At 41.3% G+C, this 26711-nt stretch overlaps 1 protein-coding gene across 5 annotated transcripts in view; it reads left to right on the top strand.

Annotated features, from left to right (window-relative positions):
- PRDM2 (PR/SET domain 2) overlaps positions 1-26711 on the top strand; it is a 109793-nt gene that overhangs the window by 190 nt on the left and 82892 nt on the right. For 2 of the 5 annotated variants that reach the window (XM_079777447.1, XM_079777444.1), the window contains one exon: positions 16311-16382. In XM_079777447.1, coding sequence (XP_079633573.1) covers positions 16374-16382 — 9 coding nt within the window. In that variant the 5' untranslated portion in view covers positions 16311-16373. Of the gene's footprint in view, positions 1-330; positions 442-10098; positions 10116-16310; positions 16383-26711 lie in introns of those variants that run through there. The other 3 variants (XM_079777445.1, XM_079777446.1, XM_079777448.1) reach the window with 3 other exon arrangements.

Below are 26711 nucleotides of genomic sequence, written 5' to 3'. Positions count from 1 at the left end.
CTCCCCCTCCGTCTTTTCTCAAAGGCTGTGGATCCCCGTAGTCTTTCAGTTGCGCTGCACCCCAATCCTTCGGTGCGGTCCCGCCCGACACCGCGGGCGCGGGCGCCGGCCGCCGGGGTTTCCGTCCGGAGTCGCCGCGCGGGCTCCGCGGGGTCCCCAGCGCGAGTCGTCGGGGCGTGAGCGACGCGGGACGTGCGCGCAGCTCGGCCAGCCGGGGCCTCGGGGGGGCAGCGCGTCGGGGCGTGTGCGGCCGGGGTCGTCCGGGGAGCGCGGCCGGGGCCTCCGCGACGGCGCGCAGGGTGCGGGCTCCCACCGACGTCACTTCCGACCGGGGCCAAGATGGCGGCGGCGCGGCCGCGGGCGGCGGGGCGTGCGGAGCGGCGGCGGCGGCGGCGCGGGCGGCGGCTCTCGGCGCTCTGAGGCGCGGGGGCGCGGGCGCAGGTACGCGGCTCCGGGTCGGGCGGCTTCCGGGACGGCGGCGGGACGCCCGGCCCTGCCCGCGAGCGGCGAGGCGGCAGCGACACGCCGAGGACCCGGGCGCGCAGGGCCGGGCGGGCGGGCGGGCGGGCGGGCGGACGCGCCCCCTCCGAGGTCCGGGCGTCCCGGGCCGGCGGGGACCCCGGAACCAGGCGCGGCCCGCTGGCGGCCGGGGTCCCTCCCGCGGCGCCCCGGCACCCGGGCCGGCCCTGGGGCCCGCGGCGGCGAAGTTGCGGTTCGCTTTGTCGCCGTTGGTGTGCCGCGCGCCCGGCGAGGGGACGCGTGCGGGTTGCGGGCGGCGGCGCGGGGCGGGCACGGCCGCCCGGAGGAGGCTCGCGCGGGTCCCCGGGCCGCTCCGGGGTCGGGCCGTTGTGCCGCTTCTCTTTTGTGTGCAAACCGAGCGCGTCCCCCCCCACTTGCAGCCCCCGTGTGCGTCTGGCGTCTTTGTGTTCCCCAAAGAGTTTCTGTGCGGGTCCAGCCTGGAGGTGGTCCCCCTGCCGCGGGCCGCCGGTGCGTGTTTCTCTCTGCGGACGTGCGCTCGTAGGTGGTTCTGTCGCTGAAGATGTTCGCGAACCTGCTTTTGATGGTGGCGGGTGGGACCTGACCTGGACCTAGCAGGTCGGGGTTTCTGACCCAACCTCCGAGGTTCCTTCCGCCCCGCGCGGGGTCCACGGAGCCACGACTGGCCACCTTCTGTCGGGGTGGGGGGCGGGGACCTGCGGGACCGACCCCACGGCTGACCGGGGAGCTCGCGGCTGACCGGGGAGCCCGCATTCCCTGCGCTGCGCAGCCGTAATTTCCCCGGAGAGGAGACCCGGGCGGGCCCCTCGTTTCCATTCAGTGTTGTAGGCGGTTTGGGTTTTATTTCCCAAGTGGAGCGCCTTTCGGGGACTCCCACTAGGTCCTTCGGTCCCTTAAATCAGACCCTAAATTGGCCATACCTAGAACGCGACTTTATATATATATATATATATATATATATAATCTAAGTATAGATATATATTTAAGTTCTTGTTTGCTCTAGGTTTATTGTTATAAGCAACCACAACGTTGTACAATTCAGTGATTCTTGTAAACATCCTATCAGTTTGATCAGTTGCAGCTCCTAGTATTGGGGACATGGAGGCCTTTTTAGTGTTTTTTTTTTAACCATGTTTTGAAATGTGCTGTACACATATTGAGGAGGAAGTGAGACACACAATCCTATGTTCTTCCTTCGCAGGCTTCTGTTTTTGACATCGCGTGCGGCCGCCCCATCTTTCTCTAGAAGCTTCCTTGCAAACGCTTACGTGAGCACACTCGTGGCCGCGTAGACTCTCCGTGTCGTCTTGGGGGGACCTTTAAAGGTCATCCCAGTGAAACCTCTCACTCCAGCTGTGGAAGCTGAGCCTGACGTTCACGGCGGGACTGACCTGGTTCCCTGCTTCCCGGGTCCCAGGGCTCCCTTTTACACCTTTTTGTTGTTGTTGTTTTTGGTTGGATTTGGAAAGTCAGTATATTTGAAGTGCATGGAAAAGCGCCAGGCACAGGATAGTAATGCCCGATAAAGATTCGCTTTGGTGGACTCTGAAGGTGGTTTCTTTAATTGAAAAGTTGGCATATTCAGATTGTTTTTTTTTTCTTCTTATTTTGTAGACAGCTCCTGAAACAGTATGGTTTAAATTTGTAGTGATGTATTAGTTTGTAAGTATAAAACATTGCGAGATTCTCACTGTAGAACGATTAGAAAATAGAGAAAAGCACACACACAAAAAAATAGAAATCAGGCATAACCTTCCCACTCCTCAGATAACCACTGTGATCATTTATCTCTATCGCTGTCCATGTGTGTATTTCATATATATATGTGTGTGTGTGTGTGTCTGTGTGTGTGTGTGTGTGTGTGTATATATACGTATATATTCACTTCTGTATATTTATGTTTTATACAGCCCTAGTCGGTTTGGCTCAGTGGATATACGGGGTTGATGTCATCTTGTGTATATTGTTTATAACCTGTTTTCCCGTAGGATATTGTGAGCCTATATCGAAGCCATTAAAGTTTCTTCAGTATGATTTTAATGGCCATGTGATATATAAATGGGCCATAACTTATTTATCAATTCCATATTGATCTGTAAAGTTTCTATATAGCCTGAAATTTTCTTTTTATTAAGATTTGTTCAAAAGGTTTTTCTATTGTGAATTTTAAATTTTTGTAATCTTTCAAGATATCTGAAAATGTAAATTCTATGTTTTTAGCCCCTCAAGATGCATTTTCCCTACCAATGCAGTTACAAAATCAGCACTGTTTCAGCTCCCTCAGCTGGGCCCGTGCAGTTACACACGTACATCTGCATGCGTAGTCTTTTGATGATTATTTTACATTCGGTGTTTTATTTATTCATGGGACTGTTTCTTGAAGCTGCCGCTCTCTTTTCAAGTTCCAGATCTGATGTACAAACCTTTTAAGTCCTGTTAAACCATAGACTTTCCGTGATGGAAAGCACCGTAGGTTATTTACTATTTTCCTGTCTTCTGACTTGCTTTTCGTGCTATTTTTAATACCCGGGCAGAAAAATAAACTGAGCTGTCACTAGAAAATGCCACAGTGGGGAGTGAAAAGGGACAATTGGGGAAAATTGTCAAATTTGCATGGCGATCCAGGGAGTTTCCAGATGATGGGGACATTACCTGACAGTTATTACTGCTCTCAGCTGCGCTGTCACCCTTCAGAGCGTTTGGTTAGAGCAGTGGTCGGCAAACCGCAGCTCGCGAGCCACATGCGGCTCTTTGGCCCCTTAAGTGTGCCTCTTCCACAAAATACCACGGCCTGGGCGAGTCTGTTTTGAAGAGTCTATTTAGAAGAAGTTTCAGTTTAAAAAATGTGGCTCTCAAAAGAAATTTCAATCGTTGTACTGTTGATATTTGGCTCTGTTGACTAATGAGTTTGCCGACCACTGGGTTAGAGGTCTGGACTAGTGTTCTGTTTTTCTTTTTTGAAGTTAGAAGTTATAGTTAAAGCCATAAAAATCATCTTCGTAGAGCGAAGACGGGAAACTGTGGACTCCATCACTGAAAGCAATATTTAGGTTCCATGAAAGCAGGGTTTCTTACTTCGGCACTATTGACATTGGGGCTGGATAATTCTGCTGTGGGTGCCGTCCCGTACATTGTAGTATGTTTAGCAGCATCCCTGGCCTCTACCCACGAGATGCCAGCAACACCTCCCAGAGTGAGACGACTGATAGAGTCTCCAGACATTGCCAGGTGTCCCCTGGGGGGCAAAATCACCCCCGTTCTGGACCGCTGCCTTAAAGGAAAGCTCCTCTAACTGGATGGTAGAGTCACTGAAGCAGTTTATGGAATCTCTTTAGTCAAAATACTAAGAATAGACTGTATGGTTTACATGAAGTCCGCCTTGCAGCTGGGGAAAGGACTTAGTGGCCTGTTTTTGGCTTTATGATTCATTGAATGGTCACTTTCAGCCGTTCTGCTTTGGCATCCCTTTTGTGGCAAGGGATGAAGCAATGGGAGGTAACTTGGAGACTATGCAGTTTGCATGCTGAGGATCAGCATCCCCAACATGTAGATTCAATTATTAGGAAACTTAAATACATTTGCTTAGAACCAATGAATGGTGAATAAGTTAAGCTCATGATCTAGTATACTGAATAGCACAGACACAACTGTCTTTTTCTCAAAGAAAATGAGGCTTATTGAAGATTGATGGTAGAAACCAAACTAGTTTTTCTAATAAAATCTCTCTTTTTTTAAAAAAAAAAAACAACCAGTTCACAGTTAGGTACCAGAAATAATGGATTTATCTTGAGGAGATAAGGTTTACTTATGAAGTGCTTATGTAACTTTAGCTTAATATTTATATTGTAAAGATAGCTTACTGAGCTTCATGGCAAACATGCATCATTATGCAAATTTTCCTGGGTGAAATAAGTGTAAGTTGTCACATCTTTATTTGTAAACCATAAGAGTATAGATAGTATAGATTGAATTTTAATGTGGCATACTAACGAACTCTTTAGTTAGAATTTACTGATAAGTAAAACATAAAAGAAGAGATATGCTGTAGGATTATTTGGTAATAGTTTGGTTTTTTGAAGAACAAAAACAAAAAACAGTATCTGCATAATTTCCCTGGGATGAATGCATGTGTCATTTCAATATTCTTTCTTAAAGAGAATGCCTTCGGTTCTCCACCCCCACCTCCCTGCAGTGTGAATTAGAGTTTTGTACGTAGTAAATCTGGTCATTTGGAGTGAAATATGCTTATGATGTTTTTCTCAGCACTGTATGGTACTTATTCTTAGAGTCTTGGTTCATGTCATACCTATACTGTGTTTTCATTTATTAGTCCTTTGGAGCATGCACTAAAGGAGGTTTCACTGAATACGTTATGTTTGCCAGCCATTTTGGTGAAAAGAGTATTTTGTAGCTCTTGCAGTAAATCATATGATAGGCTTTGCTTTGAAAGAGCTAAATTATTTCTTGGCACAGCTTGCCTGAAACGTGTATAGCTAAGTGCAACTGTTGGTTTGATTATGGTGGACTGCCTGTCTGGAAATTGGTGAAACCTACAGATTTTATAGGTGCTTGTAAATAGTTCTCCTAAGACTACATTAATCTCTGGTGGGGAAATTCTGTGGCATTTTCAAATCACTTAAATAATGCCATCAGAATTTAAAAAGGGTTTTGAGATTCACCAAACACTAAATAACATATATTAGCATGAATCCTGTGCATTAATTACCCAAGGCCTTACTAAGACAATGTAAATTAGGCAAAATTTGGAGTATGAATATAAAAATGATATTCTAAATGTTTCTCACTCTGTGAGAATTATTTTAGGGACTTTGCCATAATTCTGAAAGACCTAGATTTAAAGTCCACCTGAAAGGAGTTTTAAAAAGGAGGGCTCTTGGGATAAATTTAGATTTTTTTTTTTTAATCCTCACCCGAAGATATTTTTCCATTGATTTTTAGAGAGATTGGAAGGGAGAGGGAGAGACAGAAACACCAATGAGAGAGACACTCCAATTGGTTGCCTCCTATATGTCCCCGACCAAGGCCGAGAGCCTGCAACCGAGGTACGTGCCCTTGATTGGAATCGAACCCGGGACCCTTCAGTCCGCAGGCCAATGCTCTATCCACTGAGCCAAACTGACTAGGGCTAAATTTAGATTCTTAATGGTGAAGCTCTATGACCACTTGTCAGAGGTCACTGAGCAGGTCTGTTCACCTATTTGGAGAGAGAAATACTGTATCAACACAGTCGCCTAGTAATTTAAGTGAGCCTGACCTCAGAGCGCTGAATAAGCCGTATCACAGGTGGATCACAGAGACTGGTATTTCTGGCAGTGGCAGGGGCAACTGGGGTGTTTTGAGATGAATAGATGAAGACGAAGCAAGCACTCTGAGATACTTTAGGTCAGTGGTCGGCAAACTCATTAGTCAACAGAGCCAAATATCAACAGTACAACGATTGACATTTCTTTTGAGAGCCCAATTTTTTAAACTTAAACTATATAGGTAGGTACATTGTTATTAACTTAATTAGGGTACTCCTAAGCTGGCCTTTGCTAAAAACTCAAGGGGCCAAAGAGCCGCATGTGGCTCGCGAGCCGCAGTTTGCCGACCACTGCTTTAGGTTAATAGCATTTCTCCTAATGGAGTAGGTATTGAGGGATAATGTGGTACAATGGTCGTGAGAAACCCTTCCAAGTTATCTGAGTCCTCCAGCTCTTTTTCTAAATCTCCATCCCCAGCCTTGAAGGCAGTCGGTGCTGGGACATTTTCCTCCATTGGAGGGATGCAGCTTTCTATGTAGCCTCCCCTCAGTCTCTGAAACAGAGCTCAACCCTTCCTCTTTTTTTTTTTTTTATACAGATATTTTAAAAATATATTTTTATTGATTTCAGAAAAGGAGAGGAGGAGAGAGAGAGAATCATCAGTGATAAGAGAGAATCATTGATTGGCTGTCTCCTGCAAGCCCCCTACTAGCGATTGAGCCTGAAACCCAGGCATGTGCCCTTGATCGGAATCGAACCGGGAACCCTTCAGCCCACAAGGCTATGCTCTGTCCACTGAGCCAAACCAGCTAGGGTTCAACGCCTCTTAATCACTACTCCTGACTGCTCTGCCTGTAAAATCTGTTCATTCTTTCAGTCAGTCATAGTCCATGTGTGGGGCTTTTCACCATCGTCATTTACCTCCTGTTCAGTTAGGAAACATTTTCTGTGTCTGCCCTTTCCCCACCGATGTCCTTTCTCCTTCCTGTTGATTTACTCTTCCTAAACTGTTAGACATTCTTTAGTTTGTGATCTCCCCTCCCCTTCCCCAGTCTGAAAGAACTCCTGGCTCCACATTGCTCCTCCCAGGTGGCCAAGCTGCCTTCCTGATGGGCAGTCCTGAAACCAGGTTCCCCCAGCCTCCTGCCCACATGTGTTCATGGGCTCTGCCTCTAACTCCTCTGCCATGGTTCTCTGAAGGCCTTCAGGGCTGTGGAGTGGGGTGGGAGGGAGGTTGTGTGGGACAGTAACTTCTTACACAATATCTGGGGAGCCCTAATTACAGGGTCAGGTTTACATTTAACCTGGAACTAACTCCCTACCAGCAGGACTATCCCATGTAGTCTGTCACAATAGGACTGTCCCATGTAGTCTGTCACAACAGGACTATCCCATGTAGTCTGTCACTGCTCTGCTCCTACTGAATATGGGGCGGGAGGGGGGGGGGGGAAAGAGCTGTTCTCCCCAGTCCCTTCCACACCTTTCACAAAGCCAGATCCTTCACCATCTCTTCTCTCTGGGTATTTCTTCTTGAGTCACACTAGTTTTCCACAGCCAATAGCACCAAGAGACCATCTCTCATTTTTATCACAAATGGGGAGGCATTTATTTTTACCTTGAAACAAGGACTGCAAATAATTTATTTTGAGGAAACGTACTTTCCTTTAAAAAATAAAAACTCATGTATGTACGAGAGCTTCTTAAACTGTATAGAAATACACCGGCATTGCTATTTAAAAATGCTCTTGAGAACAGAAGTAGGGACATATTTAGAGGATAGACTTCAAACCTCAGATTTTACTTAAAGTAGAAGAGTTGCTTTCTACCCAAATAGTAAATACCTTAATAACCGTGGGAGAAGACCTATAGAATCTTGTAGTGATATGTGTGGCTGCGCAAAAATAGATCTGGCGTAACTTCGATTTTGTTTTAGGTTGTTTACTTATGAATTTAGGAAGCCCCCTTGTCTCTTATGTGTGGTTTGTAGAACATGCGTGTTCCATGTATTTTATCCTGTAGGAAAATCCCAAAGAGGTCCGAGTGGCCAGTTGTAAGGTGACTATATTAATGTTTAGAGAGTTATACGTGAGAAAATGAATACTTAGTGCCAGGACCAGTGTGTGATATTGCTGAAGCTTTTGTCCCTTTTTTTTTAGGAGATGCAGAAGACTTCCTAGGGTTTCTGAAGAACTCTCAGTTTTGACTGTTTAGTCACAAATGTAAATCTGCATTGGCAACTCCAGTGGAGAAACAATAAAGGTGTTAACTGAGAATGCATTTTATTTTGGGAATTGTGAAATGTGGCATCTTACTTTAGAAATTTTGTGTTTAGCATTTGAGTGTTAGGAAAGAATTGACTTAATTTTCCTTTTATATACCCAAAGTTTTTACACATCTGACATGGGGGAAATGTTAGAAAAGTATAGTTTTACTAGTATAGGAACTTCTTTGACTTTAATGCTGTTTTTCAGAATCTGCATCCAACAGTTGCTTAAGTTGTACTGTTCCTAGGAGAGATGGCAGTTGTAATAATCTTGAATCTGTGGCACAGTTCTCATCAGAAAGTAGTGACTGGCTGGAAAGCATTTGTATTTTCACCCACCCCCTTTTCATTTGGATTTTTACCAGTTAGTATTGAAAATAAGGAAAGGAAATTAACTTTTTAATTCAAGAGTATTTTGATTGGATGGAGTTACTTCATCCAGGAAAACTGACAATTTTTTTTTGTTTTTAGCATCATAGGAAGGAGTACCGTTAGTGAGAGTAATATGTTGTAATTTCTGTAGAGAAACTAGATAGTTTTAATTGTGGGGTGGGAGGGATTATTGTAGGAACCCTAAACAAAACGTGAACTTTGTGATGTAATGAATTACATGTTCAGTGCAATGTAATGACATGATGCATACATTTAATCAAAAGAAAAAGGGAGAGCACATGTTAATAGCTATCCATAATGTCAGCCAGGTAAATGGTAAACAATCAGCAATTGCTATACATTTATTGCTAAGCTACCTCTTTATTAATGGAGGCTTGGAGCAGTATATTTTGAAAATTTTGCCTTTAGTCCCTCCCCCCCACCCTTTTTTTTTTTTTTAAGTAAATTCTAGTGGAGGAAAAAAATCCCAGGGGGCCATAATCTAAATTTAGACTTATGGTGCTTTCCTAGCATATCCACAGGCTTCTTATTTAACACTTTGCTATGGTGTTTAACTTACATACTGCAAACAAAAGCTCTAATCAGTATTATTTTCTCATTGGCGCTCTGCGGCTCTAAAATCATTCGGAACAGCAGACCCTCTATGTTTCCTGTCTGTTAATGCGGAAACTGTGTTGTCTGAATCAAATGCCCCACCTGGAGAAAGTGCTAAACTCTGCTTCCTTATTTAGGTTCGTGTCAGGACACTGCTCTATGAATTTGGTGAGTCAGGTCCCAGGATATATGTCTGTGGTGTTGTGGGCCTCATTGAGGAAACTGATTGATTGAAATGGGAGAAATTACTGGTTTATTTGTGAGCTATTCTGTTCTCTGTATCTCTCACATACTTTTTAGGTGGGGAAATTCCTGTGTGGTCTGCTCTGTTAAACCATTGCCTTTTTGCCTTGGTAGAGATCATTCTAGAGGGTGAGAGACACAAGCAACCAGTTTCCAGGAGTAAGAGTTCACGCCCTTTGATTCAGCAACTCACCAAATATTTGCTGTATTCTCAGTCTCTGTGTTCTTCACACACTCACACATGATCTCTTTATTCTTTCTTAAAAAATATTTTTATTGATTCCAGAGGGGAGAGGGAGATAGAAACATCAATGATGAGAGAGAATCATTGATCAGCTGCCTCCTGCATGTCCCCTACTGGGGATCGAGCCCGCAACCCGGGCATGTGCCTTTGACCAGAATGGAACCCAGGATCCTTCATTCCACAGGCTGACACTCTATCCACTAAGCCAAACGGGCCAGGGCTGATCTCTTTATTCTTAAAGTGATAAACATGTCAGGTTTGATTTTTTTTTTTCCACTTTAGCTTATGTGGTAATATAGTCTGCTTTTAAAAGGAAAGTTGGCGGTACTTTTTTCAGTGTGAAACTAGATGTACTGGATGATTATCGTGAAATTGTGCTTCTTACTTTACTTTTTTATTATTCTTTAAAATTTTCACCCTAGGATATTTTCCCATTGATTTTTAGAGAGTAGAATGGAGGGAAGGGGAGAGAGAGAGAGAGGGGGAGGGAGGGAGGGAGGGAGAGAGAGAGAGAGAGAGAGAGAGAGAGAGAGAGAGAGAAACATTGATGTGAGAGAGGCACATCGATTGGTTGCCTCCCACACACACCCAGACCTGGATTGAGTCTGTAACCAAGGTATGTCCCCTTGATCAGAATCGAACCCGGGACCCTTCAGTTTGTGGGCTCATGTTCTATCCACTGAGCTAAATGGGCCAGGGGTGTGTTTGTTATTTTAGAAAAGGAAAATGATTTTCCATTTAGCAAATTCTTGGGCAGATTCAATATTTATGAATTACATGCTTTTGCTTAATCCAATGAGTAGTAGGCGCTAAATGTTTTCATATTGATATCTGGAATTTATAGGCTGTAATTTGGTGATTTCATTCTTCTGGTAGGAAATTATGAGTGGTAGTTGTTTTTTTTAAAATAACATATATTAGTTGTGTTTGTAAATTAATAAAAATGGCTTTTGAGAAATTGTCACAGTTTAGATTATATTTCCCAGATTTCCCCCAGATTTTCCAGACTTTTCAGATTATTTTTCCAGAAGTTTCTGAATTGCAAGAATCTTTTAGTCAGAATAAGTGAAGAACAGTGTTAAACATTATAAATCTATTCCACTAATAGCTTAATCATCTCTGTGTTTGCCACAATGATACTTTTTAACATGAAAGCTCTACTTGATGTAGTTTTAGAATAATTCTTATGTAGGTCATAAACTTACCAAGACTCCTTTCACAAAATGATTTTTAACACTTTTGTTTATATCTAGTCCATGATTTCAGTGCATTTATGATCTTTTATATTTTGCTATAAACATATTGTTCTCTTGTTTTTGTTTACTCTTTGTCCATAAGCTATATACTGCTTCCTGAATCTTAAAATTTACAGTTTCTTGTGAGTCGATGCTTCAGTGGAATTCTTTTGTAACTTCAGAAAGTAATATTTAATAATTAATATTAGGGACCTCTAAGTGAATGTTGCAAATTTAATGAGTTATTTTTCAAATAGCCCCAAAAGATCCAAACTTATTAAAAAAATAATTATAAAATGCCAGCTACTTATAGGTGAATATACAAATTAAATCAAATAATTATTTTTCTAGTTCTCTCCTCTCCCTCCCAGACTTAAACTAATCTTTAAAAATCTGTTACTGCTTTTACTCTGCCTTTCATATAGTTTTGTAGTTTTTACAAGACTCCAAAGGGCAGGCATGATAGTTCAGCCTGGTGTGTGTGTTACTGTTTGTCTTTCCTTCAATCTGTCTATTGCAGAGGGTGCGTGATAGAGAGATGGCTGGGGCTGCAGGACGGGGCAGCCTGCATATCTCTCTGTTTTCTAGCCTCTCACCATCCATTTCAGATGACAGCAGCTTAACAGTTGTTGAAGTTGTCTTGACACTATAAGGGACAGGATTTGAATAAAGACCTTACATTTATTATTGCTATATTGATACTGTTCCTGTATAATCAAATAATCTTTATGATATTAAGTTAAATATTTGTAAGGATGATTTGTCCTAGAATTCGGAAGCAGTATATGTATATTATTAAAATCTTGGATGTGTAAAATCAAGATCAAGCTCTTATTTTTCTGGGAGTGTATGCTATTAGTAAAGAATAGTTGGTGATAAAAAGTTACAGGCCCTATGTCTGCCTACTGTCCTTTATTTGATAAATGTCAACAAGGTGGAATGAGAGGGATATATAGAAATATTCGAGAAGGTTTAGTCAGGCATAGGAATCCAGACAAGAAACTAAGGCATAAGCCAGGGTCATAGAAGCCCTAGGGATTTTTAAGTATTTACCTTTGGGAAGCTAGAGGCACTTAGTTATTTACCACTTAAAAATTTTTGATAGAATTTTTAAGTTTTAGTGGCATGCGTGGAAGAGTCCTCTGTGCCTCTATCAGTGTAGAGTTTACACTGATAGGATTGATAGTTCAAGTTCTCACATGTGGTAAAACTTTGACCTTGAGGTTTCTGTATTGGTTATGTGGGTATGTGAAAACAGTGCTGTGACGTCAACACCGAGTATGAAAGTTAGGTGGGATGGCCATGACACTGGCACAGGGCTTGGCGGTGCTGGAGGAATCTTAAGGAAGTTACTTCAATAACTGATTTTAGAGTTTTAGAGTACAGTTTGTAGGTGCTCAATTGGGATGGTATTTGGGGATGTGTAGATGGTTTGATTGTCAAAGTGTGGGAAGGCACTATAGCATTGATTGTACAGGGCAGTGCTAAATGGCCTTAAAGGAGGGGACAGTCGCTCACAAGAGTTGCCCAGTCCAAAATGCAGTGGTCCTCAAAGTCTCAATTCTTTTGTTGTAACATCCCTTATTTTGAATAAAAAATATAACTTAAAATGTCATTTGAGAAGTTAGTGTTGGATTTGCAATGCGTTTGATATTGTAAAAAATTTTAGATATATTATTTGACATTGTTGTAAGCTAAGAGGGAGAGAGAAAAAAATATGAGGGTCTGGTTTTTAGCCATTAGGATTTGAAGTGATTGACAGAAGGGTCCAAGCATGTAGGTATGTAGTGAACTCTAAGAAAAAGATGTTAAGGTCCTTTTGTTCTCTGGAAAGAAATGATGAATGCATTCCTATTTGGACAAAGAGGGAATGGCCGTGTAAAAACAGAGAGAAGATTATTAATCCTGTAACAATCTGAATTATATTGTAAAATTTTTCATTAAGAAAAAATTGAGATAACAGTAAAAGAACAGTTGGCCCTCTGTATTTACAGGTTCTGCACCTACAAATTCAATCAACCAAGGATTGAAAATATTCTGGGGCAGGGGTGTTGGGGAGGAGGTGCGGGGGAGTTAGGTTGTTGCAGATGTGTACCATGGAGTTAGACCTACGATGGTTGATGATTGCATCTGCACTGAATATTTACAGACTTTTTTCCCTTGTAATTATTCTCTAAACAATACACTGCAACAACTATTTACACAGCATTTACATTGTATTAGGTATTATGGGCAAGCTAGAGATGATTTAAGTATATGGGAGAGTGTGCCTATGCAGGTTATATGCAGATATGCCATTTTATTTAAGGTGCTTGAGCATCTGAGGATTTTGGTATCTGTGGGGCCGTTGGGGGTGGGTCCTGGAACCAATCCCCTGAGATACTGAGGGGCTACTGTACGTGGATATTTTGGATATGTGGTTTCAGATGTCAGGGTATCTCAGTTGTTTGAATTGTGCCTGTGAGCTAGCAATTGCAAAATGGGAAGAGAGAGAAGAACATGTTTTTTTGTTTTTTTGTTTTTTTTTAAAATATATTTCTTTATTGATTTCAGAGAGGAAGGGAGAGGGATAGAGAGATAGAAACATCAATGATGAGAGAGAATCATTGATCGGCTGCCTCCTGCACGCCCCCCACTGGGGATTGAGCCCACAACCGGGCATGTGCCCTTGGCCGGAATCGAACCTGGGACCCCTCAGTCCACAGGCCGACGCTTTATCCACTGAGCCAAACTGGCTAGGTCAAGAAAATGTTTTTTAAAAAAGAGGGAAAAACAAATGGAAAGCACATGAAAAGAAGGAGGCAGCATCTGAAAAAATGGCAGTTCTATTCTTTTATGTCCTTAGGATAAAAACCCTGGTGTCATTTCTGACTTCCCTCTTTCATACCTGGAATCTAATCTGGTATCAAATCCCGGGACTCTATTTTGCAGATTGATCCAGGATCCAGCTACTTCTCATATTTTTTTCTACTACCTGGGTCAAACCACTGTCGTCGTCTCTTGCTAGGTTGGGCCATTAGCCTCCTAAGAGGTCTGCTCGCCTTCTCCCTACTCTCTTACAGTCTCTTTGCAATATTATTTTGAATTAGCAAAACATAGTAGTTAGCCTATCTTATACTTTACAAAGTGCTCCACTGGATATTTTAAGTACCCACCTGGCATCATACATAGTTACTATAGTTTTATTGGGCATATTCCCTATGCTGAAATTCACATCCTTGTGACTGTGTTGTAACTACCCGTTTGTAGTTCTTAGTCTCTCTAAATCTAAGTCACGTTAGGTCATTCCTGCCACCTTCAGCCTCCCAGTGGCTTTCCATCTCTGGATGGAAAAGCCATAGCCATTCTGGTGAACAGTGCTTACCTTGCAAAACATTGTATAGCTCTTCCCGAAGATCTTTCATTAAAACATTTGCATTTTATTGTAGGATTTTTTTCGTTCTGTTCCTCAAAGAGAACATCCTGTGGCCAATGTTATTAATTCCACCTCTAAAAACTTAGTGAGAAGCAAGTGAAAAACATGACATTTTATTCACTCCAGGACATTTTATTCAAAAGATTTCTCCTATTGGGACCGCTCATCAGTCAGTAGGCATTTGGGGTAGAGAGCGTCAGGCATGCACACCTCCTAGGCCACTAATCTCATCACTGTTAGACAGTGATTGTGCATTTTTAAATTGATAACAATCTTCAGTATCATAGAAAAGGATCAATTATATTCAGTATAGAATGAATACTAAAGAAGGACATGTATCTGAGAAAAAAGCTCAATATTAAATTTGAAAAGAATGGACTTCATGGGTTAACCTTCAGTTTTCTGAAATTGTGTTCACTGAGTATTTACTTACGAGCTTATATTGGTTTGGTTAGACTGAGCTCTTCAACAAGATGCAAGTTATGGAATACATTCCCTGTGCCAAGTATGAATAAAAGCTAGTTTAGATGACCAGGCCCTAAAGGTGATAAGGTGAGTGTGGTTAAGTAGCTCAAGGGAAAAGAAATCCCAAACTGTCCTTGTTAATGAACAGGGTAAAATGTAAAAGCCCCGTTCTGCATGAAGTGGGCAGGCAGTGTTTTCTCCTCATATGCAGAATATCATTGAGTTACAAGTTCCTTGGTTTAGTAACAATCCTATCTAATAAAAGAGTAATATGCAAATTGACCATCACTCCAACACACAAGATGGCCGCCCCCATATGGTCAAAGATGGCTGCCCCCATGTGGACACAAGATGGCTGCCAAAGGATGGCCTGCAGTGGAGGGCAGTTGGGGGTGACAAGGCCTGCAGGGGAGGACAGTTGGGGGGGATCAGGTCTGCAAGGGAGGGCAGTTGGGGGTGGTCAGGCCTGCAGGGGAGGGCAGTTAGGGGTGACTGGGCCAGCAGAGGAGGGCAGTTGGGGGCAACCAGGCCTGTAGGGGAGGACAGTTGGGGGGGACCCAGGCCTGCAGGGGAGGACAGTTAGGGGCGACCAAGTTGGCAGGGGAGGGCAGTTAGGGGGTGGTCAGGCTGGCAGGCAGAAGCAGTTAGGGGCAATCAGGTAGGCAGGCAGCGGTTGGGAGCCAGCAATCCTGGATTGTGAGAGGGATCCCAGATTGGAGAGGGTGCAGGCTGGGCTGAGGGACACCCACCCACACACACACACACACACACTCCCCCCCCCCCGTGCACGAATTTCGTGCACCGGGCCTCTAGTTAGAACATATAGTTCTAAGATGAGCAGTGTCTTTGGGGTGTAGGAAGAAGAGATTATTGTAAGTAAATTCATGAAGAAATATAATTATGCTTAATGGTGTGTGTATGTATACATGCTGAAAACTTAGAATATTACAGTGGAAGTGCTCCTGAAAGTGGCATGATTTTCATTTATTGTGAAAAACTTCAATTCACTCGCAGGATGTATATTGCAGAGAGGACCATCTTTATAGATTGTTATTTAGAAACAAGTATGTCACATTCGTTTGTAAGAAACGATTTTGTATTCTTGTTATTTTATTATACTATGAGTATATTGAAGAAGAAATTTAAAGGAACAATTGTAGTTCTTTCCAAACAGCTTTTAATGAAACATTTGCATTTTACTACAAGGTTTTTGTTCTGTTTCTCAAAGAGAACTCGCTATAAAAATGTTATTGAAATCGCCTCTATTTCAGGAACTTGAAAAACAAAATAATGTAAAGGGGTCTAATTGTGTTTGTATTCAACTCAGGATTGATATAAGTAAGAGAAGGACAATTAAATTGCATAATTTATGCAACAAGGCTTTGTGTTTCTATGAACAAAGCTAACATTTCTCTTTAGGAATGATGCAATTCCAAAGCAAAAATTTGATGTCATTCTAATGAGTCTGCTTTCAATTGTAGAGTACAATGAAGCCCTGGTAAAGATTAGCAAGAAATCTTTTTTATTGTAGCTAATAAATCTGTGAAGTAAGCTCTCAGCATAGATCGAAGTTGATCTGGCATGGAGTTGCTTTATGAATAGCCCTTTGAGCAAACTCTACAGTTCTGTATGTGGTTTTAAATCACTGTAAATTTGTAGGCAGGTACATATTACAATTGTCTGTTTTTCTTTTTAGGGCTCATGTAATCAAAGAAGTTTTTGTTGTGTGTATCTTTTCAGAACACAACAGGAATTGAAAATGAATCAGGTGAGTTTAAATATAAGAATTTATACAAATACATTACCTAGATGTTAGACCAGTTCTTGATTTCTAAAAGATAGTAACACACAACATTCATTCCTCCCAGGTTTTCCTTTCTGTTCTTAATGCCATTAATGAATATATTGCTTTCATGGTGTGCGTTTTGGGGCGTGGGTTGGCATTTCTATGGAACCCTGAGTAGAGGACTCATTCATTCTTAGGGGACCTAATTCAGATTTTCTTTCTTTTTTACCCCTCCCTTGCTACACTCTGGTGTTATTAATTATTTTGTTTTGAGGCTTACTAAGCTTTTATTTTTAATACTTTTTATTTTGTAATACCCATTGACTGAAAAGAGAGTATTAAAAGTTTTGTTGTTGTTTTTTAAAGACCAAAATTGATCAAACGGGAAACTTTAAGATGCTCTGTCTTTGAAAAATACCTGTTCATGGAGTAGAAACAAGAGGGCAGATATTAAAATGTAAGATGTGCTTCACCTCAGAGGGGTTTGGGATTACCTGGAGATTAAACAATTCTGCTGTGGACATTTCTGTAGCCTCAAGGGTGTTTTGATAAGTAGAACCTGTTATGTGGATTTAATATGTTCTAAAGTAGAATTCTTATTTTCTGATCTTAATATTATTCACTTGCAGTTACAGAAATTTATGGGTGTCAGAAACATTCTCTTTTGAAATCTTTATAAACACATTTTTTAAAAAAGGACAGAACTTAAATATGTGAAGTCTATAATTTTTAGTGCTTAGCTTAAAACTACCAGTCTGGAAAATATTTTGTATCCCTCATCAAGTGGAACTTGGGACACCTTTTTATCAGTTGCAGGTGCCTCTAACTGAGATCACAAGTCCAATTTTATTAGGTGGCCAAGTTTAATAAATTCAGTCCTGTGTTGGATTGAGAGATGTGAAATTTTTGGAATGGATTCTTTGATTTCTTTTTATTACTTTCTTTATCAAAATATACTTATTTTAATGCAGATGACCATACGTCATAAAAATGAATCTGGTGAACACATGGGGCACGTGGTTTCTATTATTTAAAAACTTGCAGATTTACTGACATGCTTTTGAAGGCAAATGGTTTTTGAAATGGTAAAATGGGGGCGGGAAAGAGAACAGTGGATTTTCACAGTCAGTGCCCATAAAGTTATATGCATATATGTGTCATAGATTTCATATATTTTCCCACTTTAAGACTGATTCTTAATGTGAACCTTGTCACCCAAAGGAGCTTGCTTTTCTAAAATGGCCCAGGAACTGTTGTTAGTTAGAAGCCTTGATTTTGGATTAGAATGATCATGCAAAAAAAAAAAAGAATGATCGTGAAAGTTTCCAAAGTGGAATCTAAATGTTGACATTGCTTTTGTTGCCTCATTGTTCAGCAGTCATTATCTCAGTGGCTACAGCTTGCACCCTAGGCTTAATAACGCTTTAATTCTTACATCTTATTAGGCTAGTCGTATTTCTGATATTTTATTTCTTTGACACCTCACACATTCGCTTCAATATTTCACTTATATCAAATGAACTTGTATTTAAAGAAAGTCTTCATGCCATTTAAAAGAGTTGTGACCATTTCTTTTTTTGGCTTTTTTACAATTTCATTTTGCGTTTGACAAGTTTTAATATCAGATCTGCGGAGGACTGCCTTTGATGCTAAACGCCAAATATCAATGGAAAAGGGTCCTCTTATGTTTCTAATGGTTAGCACATTTCTGATGTGGGTATAATTTAAATGGCCTGGTAGTAATGCAACTTTTATTTGTATTATAAAAATTGTCCACTTTTTATGAGTAAAATTTCAGCATCTTTAGTTATATTTTCATTATTTGAGGAATATTAGTTACATGATATTTAGTCCTGATTATTATGTCATGGCAAAAAAAATCTATGACTGTTTTTCAATAGTTGTCCCAGTAATTTTTAAAAAATAAGAATTGTTTCAGTACATTTTATGTTTTTCCCTCTTATATTTATTCTTCTCATTTGTAGCCAGTGAAAATGAGCAATGCATGCTTGAAAACTTCAAAATAACTACACAAAAGTATAGATATTCAAAAAGTTTTAACTTGAACCAGATTGATTTGTAATTCAAATCTTGATGGTGAGATTAGGGTTAGATTTTTCTCTCTAAGGACTGATCCACATAGCTTTGATGAATGTTAGCTGTCAGATATGTCCCTTGTGATGGGTGTGGTCTCTAAGACAATAACACAGCATCATTCATTCATGTATGTCTGACAGCCGAGTTTTAAGGACTCAATGACCCTAGGAGTGAGCATATCATATTGTTTACAAGTTAGTCCTTTAGAGGAAACGAGACTCCAAAGCCCAATGCCTGCTGGTGTTTTAAGCACCGACTATTGAAGCAGCATTCTGGACTGCTCAGTGTTACCAGTGCATTTTGAGTAGTTGCTTGCCAGGCTTCCCCTCCAATCCCAGCCCTGGAGCATGTTCTTTTCCTTCTTTCTCTTCTGGTCTGTTCTCCACTCAGCACTTACCCTTTCTTACTATCGCTTGTCTTCCCAGTTCAGAACCCAGCTTGCTTTCCATGTGAGCCTTTGTTCTTCTAACTGAGCCCAGGCCTGAGGGGCAGGCAGGAGGAGCAACTCTCCACCTCCTTCCCTCGCTGTCCGTTTTCTTTTCTCTCCGTTTGCAAATCATAGATATCCTTTACTCCACTTACTTTACACATCCATCTAAATAATTAACTGTGAGATGTTCCACTATTTTTCTTCTTTTTCCTAGATTTATCTAGGAGAATACAGAACTTTATAAATGGTTCTCTCCCTGAATAAAGAGTTTAGAATGCTTTATAGCAGTTCCTCACCTCCTTTCCTTCAATGTCCTTTCCTTATAATGTTAATGAGATGCCTTAGGAAGTTAACTCCTGTTTGTATCACTTAAGCCCAGTGGTCGGCAAACTCATTAGTCAACAGAGCCAAATATCAACAGTACAACGATTGAAATTTCTTTTGAGAGCCAAATTTTTTAAACTTAAACTTCTTCTAACGCCACTTCTTCACAATAGACTCGCCCAGGCCGTGGTATTTTGTGGAAGAGCCACACTCAAGGGGCCAAAGAGCCACATGTGGCTCGCGAGCTGCAGTTTGCTGACCACGGACTTAGCCCTATGGTAAAATTGTTTCATTTTACCAAATTTCACTTAATGTTGCACAATCTATGGAATGACATTAAATGAGGACTTACTGTACTTTCATAGAACATCCAAGGTGAGTGAAGTTCCATAATGCAGCTATGCTCATAGTAGCTTAAAGTAGGTATGTTAGAGTTTAATGCCATATTCCTATCTATTGAGTGCTTTCCCAACATGCCAGGCATTTCGTTATCGCACATACATTTTCTTATTAATTCAGTCTTCATCGCTACCCTATGAAGTATAGGTTTTTTAACCATTTTATGGATGAAGACATTAAGGCCCAGAGAGGTGTTGCCCATGATCATTCAGACATGTGGTAGATCTTGGATCACCCCCAGGCCTGTAGATTCCAAAGCCCAGTTCTTGCTCGCTGTGCTATATTGCTATATCAGGATAAGCTGTGTGATGCTGTGCTAACAGGCTGCTCCAAAATCTTTGGGGCTTAACAACCATTTATTTCTTGTGCTCAGTATGCATCCATTGTAGCTCTGCTATTGAGGTTGCTCAAGAACCAAGGATGATGGAGACTTTGTCTCAACACATGTCACTTCTGTTTACATTTAACTGGCCAAAGTTAGTCATATGGCCACATCTAACTTAAAACTCAGGTGTTTGTGTGTGTGGGGGAGCAGAGCATTCTGTCAAGTGCCTAGGAGAACAGGAGAACTGTAATATTGGGGTACAGCCCAATCATTCCAGCTTTATTGATATATATTTAATATATAACATTCTGTAGGTTTTCACCTTGATGTAATACAATGGCCTTGATTACCATTTATTGAGTCACACTCAATTTTCTAAAAAGAACCTTTGTATAACTCTTACTACTAATATTTGAAATTTCTACCAGTATAGTAGCTTATGATTGCAGCATCTCTCTGTCCTGATCAATAATCTGTGGTAATGCCAGTAATTTAGCCTCCTAAACTTGTTTTAAAGTTTTATATACAAAAAAAAAAAAATTAAAGGAAGGTAAATCACTTGATACTGCAAATGTAACCCTGAGAATTGTGATAAGCCATCCATATTTCCAGCATCCCATCACTCATCCTGCGTAGACTGCATCCCAGTATGCTGTGGATTCTGCAGTGCAGCAGATAGGTAAGGGCTCTGCTCTTCAACTTACACACTCGCAGAGGGCAACCGTGCAAAAGCAGGAAGGTCAGTTCAGACAGTGAAAACTGCTGTGAAGACAGTGCAGCGAGGCAATGTGGTAAAGAATGCTGGGCGAAGGCAGGGGGAGCTTCTCTGGATTACATCGTCAGAGAAGGCTGTTCCAGAAAGGTGGTTAACAATAGAATCATAATAAATTAATAGAGTTCTTAATAATAATAATAATTGAATAATAGGCCCAAGTAATAAGCAAGAACCAGATATATGAGGATCTGGGGAAAGAAAATTCTAGGCAGCGTGAACAGACAGTGCAAAGGCCTCGAGGTGGGAATGAGCTTGCTGGTTCAAGGCATAGGGAGCAAGCCAGGGCGGGAGCTTGGCAACACGTGGGACTCTGGGACAAGATGAAGTTTGTATGTGAGGCAAGGGCCAGATTTATAGGTCCTTAAAGGCCATGGGAAGAAGTTTATATTTTATTATAAGTTCAGTGGGAAGCCACTGGACAGGGACAGACTTTGCTTTCCATTTTTAGCATATCATGCTCACTGTGCCGTGAGACTGGATTGTAAAGGGGCAAGAGTGTGGTAATATGCTTGCTCACTATTGAGATTAACACCATATTTGAGGGCATTTTCTTCACTCGGACAACTTAACGGACCTGCCAGCTTTGGGCAAGAGGGTACTTTTTAATGTTTCAGTACTGTTTGACTGCTTTTCTTTTCCAAAGGCGGTATATAAGATTTTCTTATCTATGTCCCCATCTGTTTATTGTTATTGCAGTCTTACTCATTCCTTAACCACATATAATTTAATGCTATTTCAGTAAACTGAAGCTTGTTTGATCCCCACCCCCACCCATTTCCCCCAAGAATAGTGAAGTATTTATTTCAAGTTTCATTGGAGTTGTTCACAGAATTTGAGTATTTTAATGCTCTTTAATTCTTGGATATTATTTTTTTTTGCTGGTAACAATGATTATTATGGTGGTTATTAGTCTGTGGCAGCAATAATATATCTCTTATTTTGAATATATAATGATATGTCTTAATATTAAGCAGTATTACTCTCTAGTATTAGTTTTGATCAAATGGTATTTAAAAATTTTGGTGCTTTAATTAAATCTGATAAAATAATTTATGGCCATTGTCTGGGTAGAGTGTGTGAAAGAAGTACTTCCGTAAATTTAAATGAAATACCAGGAAAATTGGCTTATTCTTATCTTTTACACAATGAAAACATGAGTATATGCTGTCTGTGTCGGGGTGCATGCAGCCTTATGTCACAGGAGGCAGTGCCAGGGTCATGCTGTAGAGCAGTTACCTCACCCATCCCAGTGAGTTCATCTGAGTGAGGAGAGGGAGTGGAGCAGGCTGCTTCCGAGGAGCAGAAGGGGGGGGGGGGCAGTGAGTGGTCACTGCAAGGACAGGCCAGAGTAGACTTACTCAGGGAGAAGGGAAACTGTTCGAGGGTTTTGAATTGGTTTTTAAAAAATCTCAATTAAAACGTGTTTTTTTCCTATGACATTGGTATTTTTGTTTTTTATTTCCTTGGAGCATTAAAGTTTCAACATGATTTAAAGAGAGTGTAGGATTTATTTACTTATTTATGTGCAGTGAAATGTACTCGTTTGGAGTGTATGGTCCTGAGTTTTCACACTGATGTTAACTACCACCTCTATCAAGAGACAGGACATGTCTGTCACCCCAGAAAGTTCCTTTTTGTGGCTCTGAAGTTCTCCCCTCAACCTCTGCCTCAGGCAGCTACTGATCCGGCTCACTGTCCCTGTGGGTTGGCTTTTGCTGTTCTAGAATTTTTCATAAATGGAGTCAGTAGCTTATTCCTTTTATAGAAAATATTTTATGGGCCATCATCTGACCATCTAGATAAATCTCTTCATACCATATTTCTAAAGGTTAGGGGAAACCCTGGGATGGCTTTCTATCTTTACTTTTAGATAGCTCCTCTACTTTTTTCTAATTCTAAAAATATATATTGTGTAAAAAATTGAAACTACTTTGGCTATTTTAGCATATTCTTAACATTGAATTGTATTTTTATAAGTAATAACTTATTTCTATAAGTATAAATGCAAATTTTATTTTTCATTCTTTTTAAAAAAGACTTCCAACTAAGATGGTTTCTATCCATGATGATTTAAACCTCAATTAATGAGTGTATAGTTGAGGAAATTAATGTGTTTAATAATGATTACACTTAAATTTTATTTTGAATCACATATTCTAAATTTATAAATTCGCAATTTATAAAATAAAATCAAGTTCAATGTCTTTCTGAAGATAATTGAATTATTTTTGAAATTTGAAAAGTAATTTAGGAACTTTAATAGCATTTCCCTATGCAGTATAGAAGACGGTGGCAATATAGAAGAAGGCTTGCATTTTATGTTACCCTGATATTAATGCTTTGGTAGAGAAGGTTTCAGGATTGTTTAGCTCTGCCTCACTTTAGTTATCTTGTGACTCACATTCCACCTTCAGTCCTGGCTTTGCCAATCCAGCTGCGTGACCTTGAGCAAGTCACTGACTTCTTGGTATTTGCTTTCTTACCTGTTAAATAGGAATAGTAGTGGTGCCCACCCCATGCGGAGTGGTCAAGAGCAAAGTTAATAAACATAAAGCACTAAGGTTAGTGCCCGGCATATATGTAGGAAACACTGTGTATTACTATTATATCACCATTCTTATTTTCAGGCAGTAACTAAGTCTTGATTCTGCCTTTATAAAATACCTCCTTATCGAACTCACTGCTTGATTACTGGTCAGGGCACATGCCTGGGTTGCAGGCTTGATCCCAACTAGGGGGCATGCAGGAAGCAGTGGATGGATGATTCTCTCTCGTCACTGATGTTTCTATCTCTCCCTCTCCCTTCCTCTCTGAAATCAATAAAAAATATATTTAAAAAAAACTTTAAAATAAAATAAAATACCTTCTTATCACTGTCATTGCTTGAGTTCAGACCCAAACATCCCTTGTTTGGGCTGTTATAGAAACTTCCTAATTGATTGCCTCGCTGACATCTCTCCCCATTGAATCATTTTCCCCAAGCCTTAAGTCCTATACTTACTTATACAGCATAAAACTGACCATATAGGAAATCAGAGAGGTGGACAATCATCATGAATTGTTTAGAATGTCTTCATGGATGAACTGGGATCTGAACTTGACCTGGACGGATGTAGAGAATATTGACTGGCAGAAGAATTGAGGGCCATAAGGACCAGTGGCCTGGGTTCATTATCAACTAAAAACCTGAATTGCAAAAGCGCCCCCCCCCCCCCCCAGGAGTAAGAGACCTAATTTGGTGAAGGGAGGAGGAGCCAGAAGTTGGTGCCTGTAGGGGCCAGGGAGTCGACTATGGAATAGAAAACCTCTTGACATCCTGTCACTCCCCTGAGCAAAACCTTCTGGTGGGGTCCCACCACTCTCCTATGCCATCCAGTCTCTGCCCTGGCCTCAGGGCTCTGCAGATTCTGGTGGTGGCCACCTCTGCTTTCTCCCTGGGTCACGCTGACCTGGCCATAGTGGCCTCTTTTCCTGAACATGCCAAGCTCTTTGTCTCCCCAGACATTTCCCTGGAATGCTCAATCCTTAACACATGGCCTTATTCCTAAATCAGAACATTTTGAAACCTAAGATTAATCACATACCATTAGCCAGCAGAATGTCATAGCTTCCCCAACACTTCCCTCTCCATACCTAAGAGTGAAGAAGGTGGATAACATCTTAGTATTATTATAAAAACTAGCTCCTGGTCCCCGGAGAGGGACTTCCCAGGCATCCCCGGACTATAGTGTGAGACCCCACTGGTTATAATGTGGACTCTGGAGTCTGACTATCTGGACTTGATCTTGGCTCCACTACTTTAAAATCTTGTAGCTTAGGGAAGTTACTTGACAGAGCTACTCCACTGCATCGTATTTGAAAGTCCAGACCCAGAAGCCTGCCTGACTGGGTTTGTACCCTAGCTCTGCCACTCATTAACTGCAGCTCTGGGCAGGTTTCAGTTTTCATCTGTAAAAGGGATCATAAAATTACAGCCAGAGTGGTAGTGTAAAGGTTAAACGAGGCAATGCGTAGAAAGTGCTTGGAGTAGTGTCTGAGTGGCCTGCACACTTGGTCAGTGTTAGCTTTGGTGGTTGTGAGGTAATGCATGGACAGTGCTTAGCATAGACCTTGGCCCAGAGGAAGGAATAAATGTCATACTCCCTAAGTTCTCCTGCACCCCAACATGGCAGAGGATAGTCATCCTGGGCTAGAGGAAAGGTGTTAGGAGGAAGCAGCAGAGGGGCCTTTCAGATGCCCCACAGCTGGAAGAACTGGAGAATCAAAATGTCTCTAAGGTTTCTGTGTGCTGGGAAGCAGGAGAAGAGCAGTTCCTCTAGCCAGTGAGCTTTGTGGGGCGGGGGCCAGATCAGCTTTACTAACCATTGTTTCTTCACCACTCAGCACAGGGCCGAGCAGGCACCCAGGAGTGTTTGTTAATCATTGAGTGGTGGACTGAGTGCAGGAGGGCCGCTTGGCCATTTATTGGGGAAGGGAGTGAATATCAACTACATTTGAGATTGAGGTAAGAAGTTGGAGACATCAAATTAACAAGATCAATTAATAGTTAATAACTAAGTAACTTATGGAATTAGGTATGTTAATTAAATTAACTTATATTTAGTGTGTTAGTTACATTCAATACATTCCATTCCACATCAGTTCATTGAAATAAAGGGCTCTTGTGTTTCCTGTTGCATAGTAGGGAAGTCTGGAAGTCCTTGTAACTTCCTCCATACTTGTCACAGCGATCAGGGTTAAAAAGCCTTAAAATGCGAATGTGCCTTTATTCTGGGATAGCAAGGATGGGGTCCTGGGAGAAGGAGCAGCCAGGGTTCCTTCCGAGAGCTTGCAGCCTGGTCTGTGGTTGGTTCCTTCTCTGTAGATCAGCAAGTGGTGATGCATTTCTCCTAAAGTATTATTACTCCTGCCTTCCTCGCCTTCTCTGCTCTACGCACATTGGTCTTTTGCCTGTCACACCTAGCTTTTTCCTAACTCAGCAGTGGTCCTTGCTGGTTCACTTTCCTGGCATATTTCACCCCATATCATCGCGTGATTCTTCCTAGGTGTAGAGAGGTCTTCCTGAGCACCCTGTCTAAAGTAGCACCCTACCCTCTCCATTACTGTCTTTCTTGTGCTTGGTTTTCCTTTAGAGCATCAGTATCTACCAGGCATGGTATATCTTTGATTTTGTTTGCCGTCCTCACTAGAGGGAAACTTTGTTAAGGCAAATGTGATGCCTGAAACATTGCCTGGCCCATAGGAGGGACTCAGAAATATTTTACTAAATTAAATGATTAGATATTGCAATGTCTTGTACACAAAATCGATCTGGGACCAAGATAGATGACCCTGTTTACAATATATTACATCTGATACTATCAAGATATATGCAAAAAAGAGATTCCAGTTTATTGAATGTGTGAGGGAGAGATTTTTTTAAGCGTTCTTTTGTTTCAAAGGTTTACTTTATAAATTGTTTGCTTGAAATTGAGAACATATCACATATTCCAATAAAGGGTTCTTGTATCAACCCAGGAAAACACCTATCGCAGATGCAAGAAATTCAGGCACACATGGAGAAAATACTTTCTGATAGATGACCCTGCTATTTTATTACTATCCCTCCTTTTTCTAAAAAAGATTTCAGTTAGCTTACAAGAATCATTTAGTCATTCAAGTATTTAAGTGACAAACATTTTATGTTCCTACACAATATGTCTTTATTGCACTCTGATGGGGAGGTACGTTAAACTTGAAATTATACAAATAATTGTTTAAAATTGTGATAAGACCTATGAAGGAAAAATAAGGAAGGGGAGAGGATGGTTTCCTTGGACAGGCCAACCCACCTTCTGCTTCTCGAATCACTGATTTTCTAAAAATGTTCTATGCAGGGGAGATTCCGACAGCCCGAGAGGTGAGAGGAAGGCCTTGGAGCTGCCAGGGCTGGGTGGCTGCGTAGAGATAGAAGTTGAATTA

The sequence above is a fragment of the Cnephaeus nilssonii genome (assembly GCF_951640355.1).
Source record: "Cnephaeus nilssonii genome assembly, chromosome: 7".
In the NCBI taxonomy this organism is placed as follows: Eukaryota; Metazoa; Chordata; class Mammalia; order Chiroptera; family Vespertilionidae; genus Cnephaeus; species Cnephaeus nilssonii.
Note: the sequence above shows the minus strand (reverse complement) of the source record. Positions and strands in the feature narration are given on the sequence as shown.